This window comes from Syzygium oleosum, unplaced genomic scaffold, assembly GCF_021117445.2.
Source record: "Syzygium oleosum isolate NSW1041296 unplaced genomic scaffold, Sole_v2.1 Sole_v2.01, whole genome shotgun sequence".
Taxonomy (NCBI): domain Eukaryota; kingdom Viridiplantae; phylum Streptophyta; class Magnoliopsida; order Myrtales; family Myrtaceae; genus Syzygium; species Syzygium oleosum.
Genome location: NW_026607485.1, coordinates 19,636,435 through 19,647,207, shown reverse-complemented (window position 1 = coordinate 19,647,207; position 10,773 = coordinate 19,636,435). Strand labels below are relative to the sequence as shown.

Here is a 10,773-nt window from a genome sequence, read left to right as displayed (position 1 = left end):
AGTCGCTCGCTCGCTCGCTTCATATCGCCGAAAGCCGGTCAATTCGGGGTGATCCATCGGTCAGTTTCCATCTCCACGGTCATTGTCCGAGGCTCTCTAAAACACCCGCAAATTGTTCCACCATTTAGCAAATAACTGGAGCAATAGATTAAGTCAAACCGTGTGGACCCTTCTTGTTCGGAAGATAGCAGTGGTACCCATCACAAGACTAATTTATTCCATTGGCTTTAGCAGAAAACAAGGAACCATCATAGAAGCTGCTTGATCTATGAGCGTTTGCCGTGTCCCGTAAGCCGTTGCGTATGCTCGGGTTCGTTATAAAGCACCCTGATATAACATATTGATCTTGCAGTTTGGGTGATCCAATTCCGACCAAAGCCCGGATTTAGAATGCCGTGCGCCACTCCCCGTGCTCTTCCTTTGTGCGCTCGCTTGTTCTTGTACTGCCTTGTCTGCTGTCCTTTCATTCCCTCTGTTGCTCCTCTGTCCTTCAATATAACCAGCTTCGACACAGATTTGAGAGACATATTGTATGAGGGAGTCGCGACGGCCACGTATGGATATGTCGATCTCACCACGGGCAATCCGCATCACTACCAGGTGGGCCGAATTAAGTATGCCAACCCCATCCGCATATGGGATCCTCTCACGGGGCGCCAAGCGGACTTCTCGACCAATTTCTCGTTCATCATCGAGACTTACGGCTCTGCTCAGTACAGCGATGGCCTGGCCTTTTTCCTCGCTCCTGTTGGGATCCAGATCCCGCCCAACTCGGCCGGTGGATTCTTGGGATTGTTCAACGCTAGCACGGCTAATGAGGGGCATCGGAACCACATCGTCATGGTCGAGTTTGACACTTTTGTGAACCCGGAGTTCGATCCCCCGATGCATCACATAGGAATCAATGAGAACCATCTCAAGTCCCTCGTTTATAAGCCCTGGGATCCCGCATTGCACAGCGGGAAAGCGATCCTTGTTCTTGTGACCTACAATTCTACGAGCAAGAACCTCACCGTGCTCTGGTCATTCGATGGCAAACCGCCTTCCCAGGATAAGACCTATCCCTCGCTTTCTTGGTCAATCGATCTTGCGAGTGTCCTTCCCGAATCAGTAGAGATCGGGTTTTCAGCTTCTTTCGGCTACCATCCAGAGAGACACAGCATCAATTCATGGGAGTTCACTTCGAATTTGGACGTCGTAGATCCCCTGCCGCCGGATAGATCCCCGCCAAAGGGGGTGAACTCGAAACCTCGCCGGTTAAGGATACTGGTCGTGGTTCCCGTGGCATGTTTTTTACTGGTGATCTCTGCAGGGTCTTGCTTTTTCGCGGTCAAGAGGAGTGAAAAGCATGGTTACGGCACCCTTACCGACATCGATAAAGAGATTGGCGCATTGCCTAAGAAGTTCACTTATCAGGAGTTGCTTGCAGCGACCAACGGCTTCGCAGATGATCGAAGGCTCGGCCGAGGTGGGTCTGGCCAAGTCTATAAAGGGTTCTTGAGACATTCAGACCGCCTGGTCGCCGTCAAAAGGATCTTTGCAGAGTCCCGACACTCCGAGAAGGTCTTTGTCAACGAGGTGAAGATCATAAGCCGAACGATACATAGAAACCTGGTGCCGTTTGTCGGATGGTGTCAAGAGGAAGGCGAGTTCTTGCTCGTCTATGAGTACATGCCCAACGGCAGCCTCGACCACCACCTCTTTGGGGCCCGGAGAAGCCTGCCGTGGGATGTACGGTACAACGTGGCGCTCGGCCTCGCGTCTGCCCTCAACTACCTCCATGAGGAGCTCGAGCAATGCGTGCTCCACCGGGACATAAAGGCAGCCAACGTGCTGCTCGACACCAACTTTAGCACCAAGCTTGGCGACTTCGGAGTGGCCAAGCTCGTTGACCCCCGGTTCAGGACTCAGACGACAGAAGTGGTCGGGACTTGCGGATATCTAGCGCCAGAGTACTTCAACGGAGGGAAGGCCACGAAGGAGTCCGACATGTTCAGCTTTGGCGTTGTGGCCCTGGAGATCGCGTGTGGCCGGAGGAGCTACGAGGACAGAGAGATCCAGGTCCTGCTGCACAAATGGGTCTGGCAACTCTACCTCGCCGGCAATATCCTTGGTGCGGCCGATGAAGCGATGTGCTCGGGGTTCCGGAGGGAGGAGGTGGAGTGCCTGATGATGGTGGGGCTGTGGTGTGTGCACCCAGATCCTGCGAGACGGCCAAGGGCAGGGCAAGTGATCAGGTTCCTCCGGCTCGAGGACTCGGTCCCGGAGCTCCTACGTGGCGCTTTCGACGGCCCAGTTTCGTACCGGCCATCGGCTTCGCAATTAGGAATGATGGAATCTCCATCTGCTCCTATTCCGGAATCTGTGTCTATTAAGTAAGACAAATCCTGCCTCCTAGAGTCATGCAGCAACACATGTTGACTTAATCTGCACATACTACTTCATACACTATACTTCTGTTACAATCTCTTTTGCCTTGCCCAAATCGGAGGCTGGAGCTCGACTACATCACGGGGACTTAGTAGCACTCAATACACACTGCTTATATTCAAATGAACAAGGCACTGCGAAAAGAAAATTTCAGTTAACTCCGATGTCTTGTCTTGGTTGTAGTGAGGCTGCTTCGGAGGAGTGTAGGCTCTTTCCGCCGGATAGTCGAAGAGACGATGTACTTGACAATGTACTCGTTCATCGTAGCTCCGCCACTGCTGCTGTTGGAGATAATTAGGAATTTCTCAAGGATAATTTTCTATGTTAGAGGTATTTGATAATTATCTCGATCCTATGTTATCTCTTTCAAGATCGCACGTACATCTCCCTTTGATTGTGCATATTTTGATCGATATATGTTTCCTTAGCCTATAAATAAACCGATATACTCTTCATTACAAGATATCGAAATATACAGAAAAATTCTCAAATTCACATAGAGGAAATTCTCCAATTCATTTTTTTAACTACTGCTATGGCCGACATCTTGGCATTTTTATCCTGAAAATAAAACACTCCTCTGTTGAGTTTGCGTGATCTTAAAGTCCAAGATGCACTAAATTCACATGAACTCGAGGCACCCAAAAATATTTCTTACCGGCATTGAAGGCTCGCACGTATGAGAGTGAGTATAAATGTGCGCTGGGTCCCACATTGTACTTCAATGTTTTTTTTTTTTTTATAACAAAGGCGCATGGGAATTAAAATTTCATTAAAAAAGCCATGTAAGACAAACTGTCGGTATGTATCACCGGAAGCACTTAAGTGATCGTTTTTCCACCGATATACCACTCAAGTGATCGTTTAAAGAAATTTGGCATTGAAATGAATACTGTAGAAAAATTATGGCACATTTCCTAATATAAAAGTTACTCTAAATAGACCATTTTATGTAAGTTCCACATGTCTTTTTTTTTTTAATTTGATTTCACCAGGAATGGATTGTTCAGGACTCCTGAAGTATCCGATCGATTCCCATCACAAGCTCGATGAATTCGATTCATCACGCACCTTTAAACAAGTCAGTAACTTTCAAGGTACATTGTGAAGTTTAAACAATGAAAGTGTCAACCTTAATAGCGCAGGAGCAAACTCAAAAGGGCATATGGTACAGAACTTGTAGACCAGCGCACGATATTTGTTGGATCATATGAACTCCAAATGGGACCAAAATGATCCTGCAGATTCCATGCATGGGTCTAATGCATCGTGTGTCTGCAGCAATTGCCCCATCAATACTTGGGCCATCAGGTGTCTAGTGCTAGTCATTAAGGACATCCCATGTCAATTGCATAGTTTTCTTGATCTTGGATTCTTAAGATCAAGATTATGCAAAATGTTTTTACCCTTCCCTATCACACAAGATTCTGCATCTGTTAATTTTCAAAGTATTACCAGCCACACATTTTCATTGAATGAAACTTAAATATCTCAACGACCAAATAGGCCTGTAATGTTCTTGATGAGGCTGGGCAAGCTGTCGTTGACCTTGATGATCAATAAGAGTAAGATGATTGACCTTGACCATATCTCGTGGGCTACGATCACATGAAAGAAATTCTCAAAATACAACATTGTCGGAAAGATTTCATGCATATTTTTGACAAATAAGATAATTAGATTGGATGCCAATAAAAAAATGATGATTAGATTGGATTATTTCCGGAACAAATTGACTCGTTGCCGGACGAAGTTTTTGAAATTCAAAATTAAAATGCCCCGGAGGATGACATTGTTCGATAAGATCTTTGACAGACCCAACTAGATAAAGTGCCTCCATTAATATTTGAATTGAAAATATGGAAAAAAGAACTTATGAGTTTGACTCTGTAGCTCCTTTTGTTGTCAGTTTTCTTAGTGTCCATATAATCAGTGGCTTGAAAGCAATGGACTCTCAACTCTCAACCACTCTTTAAGTCTCTGCAAGTTGCAATTCATCTAACCAAAGCTTGCAATCCTTTCCTACACAAATTCTAGATAGACATTTTTTTTGTGGTCAGAATTTCTAGATAGACATTGGGTGGTTGGTATGATAATGTCTGTAAAAGAGGTGAACCATACAAGCTCTCTCCTCACTTTTGAAATCTAAACATCCAACTGATTACAATGCCACCTAAGGTAAAAACCATAACCCGAAGTGCTCTTCCTATTGTCCAAATCAGCACCTGGATCTATATTGACAACGCCTTATAAAGTCACATTGTTTTTCATGAAATAAAGCCCCATACCTAAAGTACCTCTCGGGTACCTTAATAGCCACTTCACGGCTTTCCAATGCCTTATTCCTAGATTACTCATATATTTGCTCACATATCCCGCTGCATGACTTATGTCTGGTCTAGTATGCACCATAGCATACATCGAGTTGCTAACAGCTAATGCATAAGGCACTTCAGCTGTGTACTCCCGATCCTCATTGATTTCACGCACAGAGTTGACGAACAAGATAATTAGATTGGATGCCAATAAAGAAAATGATGATTATATTGGATTATTTCCGGGGCACAATGGCTTGTTGCTAGACGAGCTTATCGAGATTCAAAACCACAATGCCCAAAAGGATGACATTGCTCGATAAGCTCTTTGAGAGACCCAACTTCATACAGTGCCTCCACTAAAATTTGAGGTAAAAGAATGTAAACAAACTTATGAGTTTGACTCTGCGGCTCTTAATTTTGTTGTTAGTCTTCGTAGTTTTCACCCTAATCAGTGGCTTTCAAGCAATGGACTCTCCACCACTCTTTAAGTCTCTTCATATAACCAAAGCCTGCAGTCCTTTCCAACACAGTTGTGTACAGAGATATCGAGTGGTTTGATGATGTCTGTAAAAATGGTGAACCATACAAGCTCTCCCAGCAAATGCAAAACTTTGATCCGCAAGTCGCTTCCTCGCTCAGCTTCATATCGCCGAAAGCCGGTCAATTTGGGGCGATCGATCGGTCAGTTTCCATCTCCACGGTCATTGTCCGAGGCTCTCTAAAACACCTGCAAATTTTTCCACCATTTAGCAAATAACTGGAGCAATGGATTCTAAGTCAAACCGTGTTGACATATCTTGTTCGGAAGGTGGGTAGCAATGGTACCCCATCACAAGACTAATTTATTACGTCGACTTTAGCATAAAACAAGGAACCATCACAGAAGCTGCTTGATCTATGATCGCTTGCCATGTCCCGTAATTATACTCAGGTTGGTTTTAAAGCACCCTAATGCAACATATTGATCTCACAGTTTGGATGATCCAATTCCAACCAAAGCCCATGTTCAGTATGCCACGCGCCGCTCCCCGTTCTCTTTCTTTGCGTGCTCGCTTGATCTTGTTTTGCCTTGTCTGCTGTCCTTTCATTCCCTCTGTTGCTCCTCCGTCCTTCAATATAGACAGCTTCGACATGGATTTGAGCGACATATTGTACGAAGGAGTCGCGACGGCCACGTACGGATATGTCGATCTCACCACAGGCAATCCTCCGCATCGCTACCAGGTGGGCCGGATTAAGTATGCCAAGCCCGTCCACATATGGGATCCTCTCATGGGGGGCCAAGCGGACTTCTCAACCCGTTTCTCGTTCACATCGACACTGACGGCTCTGCACAGTACAGCGATGGCCTGGCCTTTTTCCTCGCTCCTGTCCGGACCCCGATCCCGCCCAACTCGGCCGGTGGATTCCTGGGATTGTTCAACGCTAGCACGGCTAATGAGGGGCCTTGGAACCGCATCGTCATGGTCAAGTTCGACACTTTTGTGAACCCAGAGTTCGATCCCCCGATGCATCACATAGGAATCAATAAGAACTGGCTCTCGTCCCTCGTTTCTAAGGCCTGGAATCATCAATGAACATAACATACTTTCCCGCTGGAGTCATCAATGAACATATAGTAGCATGAGCGCCCAAGAGAATGCATAGGGCCTGGCCCCCAAACATTTATATACACCAACTCTAACTTTCTTTTATTTGGTTCTCTCCCAATATTTGAAAAACTGACATGTTTCTGCTTACCCAGAACGCAATCCACACATAAGCCATTATCTATGGGCTTCAGATCAGGCAGCTTTCCCTTTGATGCTAACACCTTCCTCCCCTTTTGGCTCATGGGTCCAAGCCTACGGTGTCACATTTTGGAATCAGCTTCCGAATCAACAACTGCTACTGTTTCTCTACCACTTTCAGTTATATATAGTGTTCCCAACTTTGTTCCCCGTGCTACGACCATAGCAACTTTAACAATCTTCCATGAGCAGTTCCCAAAAATAGTTATGTATCCGATGTCTAATTGATCAATAGAGATTAGATTTTTCTTAAAGTTAGGAACATATTTGACATCATGCAACTTCCATTGAAACCCGTTGATAGTCTTTATGTGAACATCACCCTTCCCCATAATATCCAAATGTTCGTCATCAACTAGATAACCCTTTCCAAACTTTCTAGCTACATAATTATACATTAATTCCCTGCATGGAGTTCGGTGAAATGATGCACTTGAGTTTATAATTCAAGACTTGACCAAACTATCAATGCCCAAAATTAAAGCATTATTGACAAGCATCTTCTCAAAGGTTGCATTTATAGATTTGTCATTCTCTCTATTCCGATCTCAATACTAAATCTTCTTCTTTAGGGCTCTACAATCTCATCTTAGATGGCATTTCTTTTCACAACTTTAGTAAATTATTTCACCACAAGATCTCGATTTGCTTCTCCCTTTGGACTTTGATTTACCACAATTTTGTTTTTGACTTCATTGATTGCTTCTCTCTCCGCATTCACTATTCAAGGCAATACCCGAAGATTCACCCGACTCTCTTCTACAAATATCCCCGCAAAGAATCAAATCTTGGATCTCTTGAAACTTCAACTTCTTCTAACTAGATTCACTGTTCCTGTAGTCACTTGCACTCCAACTTTAAATCAAAACTTTTACCTCGCCATCAAATTTCCACCAAACTCAACTGAGTCGTGATCACGCTGAATTTGTTGATGTGCTTTGTCACAAAAGTTCCTTTGTCCATCTTCATATTGAAAAGGCGACGCATCAGATATACCTTGTTTGACGTAAAGGGCTTCTCGTACATGTTGGGCAAAGCCCTCATCAAATTCGCCGTTGTCTTCTCATTAGCAATGTTGAAGGCAACGTTCTGCTTCGATGTGAGACAAATCAAACCGAGGCTTGTTGATCTAACAATTTCCAATTTTCTTGCTTGATCGAATCTGGTACTTTCTCGATAGAGGCTGATGTAGGTTCTTTTGATGCAAAAGATCATCGATCTGCATCTTCCAGAAACTAAAATCCTTGCCGTTAAACTAATCAATCTTCACCTTCCCTTTGTTTATCTTCACGCTCCCACTATTCCGTTAAACCAAGCTCTAATATTAGTTGTTAGGAACACAAAACGTTAACAAGAAAAAAATAGAGAAAAAGAGACAAAATTTTACGCGGAGAACTTTCTAAAATCAGAAAGGAAAAAACCACTGTACCGCACCGAATAATCTCTTCACTGTCGAGTTTCAAAGTTACAACCATAAAGGAGATTGTCCAAAATATAGCAGAAGTCTAGAGCATACAAAGTTAAGGTAAAAAATTACATGCATACCCTTAACGGTAAAAAACCTCTCTACTTTAATTTGGTTTCCTCTATCAGATTCCGCAACTCTATCATCCAGCATTGACTTTCCTTGCAAAAACCTTTGGTTGACTTTAAATTTTTATTTTCCATTTACATGTCATTTAATTGGCCTTCCGCAATGCTACAACTACGTAGGCTTGACTTTTTTTTTTGTCTGACGTAAGTTTGACTTCAAACCCTGAAATTATTGACACCAAAATATACCTTGACTGACACGGCCCCAAAGACCTTACCTACCATCGGTATGCTACGTGCTGCTGCTAATGTTATCTAACCCCGTCCATTGATCTCTTACCTGTTACACATAAAATTGCTACACATCTATCAATTGTTTCACGGAGGTTGCATGACTTGACAGGTGAGTTCATTCGAATTGCAAGTGTTAATATCTGTTCAATATTCTTTCAATATAAGTGAAACCAAAGAGAGACACAAATACGACCAAAACAGCCTTCGACCGCAAGGGTTGCCCTACATCTCTCTGAAAAAGAAATTGGCCCCGCTAAGTTGACACACACCCAAGTGACATGTATTTACGTGTGCTTTTTGGAATGTCAGCGTGTGTGCGGTCCTAGAAAATGAGCCCTTTGTATTTACATGTGCTTTTTGGAATGTCAGGTTGACGATCATCATCATCCCTCTTGTGTTGCGGTACATGCAATGTTCTGTTTTTCTTTCCTCAGGGACATGAAAAAGATTGGAGAGAGAAAATGTCATGGGAGGAGGGAATTTCTTGTTTTATTGGAGTTGTATGAAGCTAATTAAACATAAGTTACTAACAAAAGCCCATCATTTCAAGAAGATTTGTCTACTGAAGCTCCAGTTCTAAGTTTAAGGAGCAGAAAAAAAGCAATCTTTCTCTCTCCAGGATAAGTCTTACTAACGAATCGATTGATTATACGTTGAGATAGTGCTTTCACAGCAAATAGAAGCAGGAACAACAATATACATGTATCCATTGACATCTTCCTTGTCTTCTCGACCAGTAAAGTCTCAAGATTGAGGTTTTGACATGCTTTTATAGAATGTCAACTGTGTAGCTGCTCGGAAATTGCTCTTGCATGCACGGTGTCTTTCACAGAAGGATCTTATTCTCACACGCTTGGATGAGAACGACTATCGACCAAAATCGTTTCGCAGTTTCATTGTCTGTCTGCTTCGATGTGGGTGGATGTTTTCACACGAAACATATGCATCGTAATGAATTGCTTCGCAAGCAGCCGGATGTTGACGGAATTTTCAAGTTAAGAGAGACGATGGGAAATTGTGGGAGAGCTTCCTCGCTAATCCTTACTATTTTTTCTCTTTACCACAGCATTAATTTGTTCTCTCAATATGTTCCATCCAATAAAAATGCATATCGTGGCTAATGCAAATTGAAGGCACCGTTAACTTGACGACGAGTTTACTCTTGTAAAGTAAACCCCATCGGGATGACTTTGAAAGAAGTTAAGGACTGGATTATGCTTGTCGCGTTCGATTCTCTAGATCACTAATGCAAACGGTTTCTTTTTAAGCCAGCCCTTTGATTTGTGTCATATATGATTCATGAGGTTAGGTAGGGTATTTGATGAGTTCGGGATTTATTTAAGGTGGGTTTCTTGTGATAAGTGACTTCAAGACCCAATAGCTAAGGTCGAGGCAAAGGCAACATCAAGTATTGTTTTAGTTCTTTATATAGACTGCATGTGATTTCTCGAACTATGTCCATGAAAATGGGAATGTTGACACCTAAATTTTGGCAACCCAGTTAGTTGTTTACTGCATATAAAAATTAGGGATCGACTTTGACCCCTAAACAAAAAATATTCGTTAAATTGCATATAGATATTAGGAGCATTTCATTAATAGTTAATTAGGCCCATATAGTTCGCATATCTATCGGACCGACGGCAGATGGACTCGAGTGAATGGTTCTGAACTTAAATGAAATTAATTCAATCAAGCCCATGACCAAAGGTCACATGTTTTGCACGTGTGATCTTCGGTCGCAAAAGATCTTCCGTGTATATATATATATATAGCCAAATAGAAGACCAAGAAGGAAGGGGGATTCATTATATTTTGCCGTATTCTCTGAAGATAGGGGGGAGTAATATCCTATCCGCACATATCTTTAATCCATGGACAGAAAGAACAAGTGTATCAGCAAATTTTGTTTCTTTGTATCTTTGTGCAAAGGAAAAAATATATGAAGGATACAAGAAGAGGAAAACGGAATCGGTCAAGGTGGGGGATATACATTTAGAACTACATTCTGACATCATGGACACAAGCAAAAAGGAAAGAAGCCAAAGCGTATATGTTTTCAATATTCTTGAGTGGGTCTCTTTCTAAAAAGGCCTAGGCATTCTTACCTATAAAAAGACCTCCTACAGACAAGAAAAGGGTTCTCTCTTTTGGATAGACAACACACGAAAAGCTGCTTCAACACACTCGAGGTGAGAGAGATTGTTGCAAGTTCACAAGAGACAAAAAGCTTGGCGTTCAACAAAGGAAAAAACACCAAAGAAAGGTTCCTGGGCTTTATTCAGCGAGCATTGAACTTTCCAGTGACGTCCCTGCATTACTAGTTGAGGCGGCGACCTGTTGTTTCCTTGCTCGAGCCACGATATCACCACGTGTCTCCGCTCCGAACTGGCTACGACTTTGCTGCC

General features: G+C 43.1%; 1 protein-coding gene across 1 annotated transcript; it reads left to right on the top strand.

Moving 5' to 3' along the window:
- The first annotated feature begins 226 nt into the window (after positions 1-226).
- LOC115669107 (L-type lectin-domain containing receptor kinase IX.1-like) lies at positions 227-2,901 on the top strand. Its single transcript, XM_056302584.1, has one exon. It carries the CDS (start codon positions 391-393, stop codon positions 2,377-2,379), a length of 1,989 nt encoding a protein of 662 aa, XP_056158559.1. The 5' UTR covers positions 227-390; the 3' UTR covers positions 2,380-2,901.
- The last annotated feature ends 7,872 nt before the right edge of the window (positions 2,902-10,773 follow it).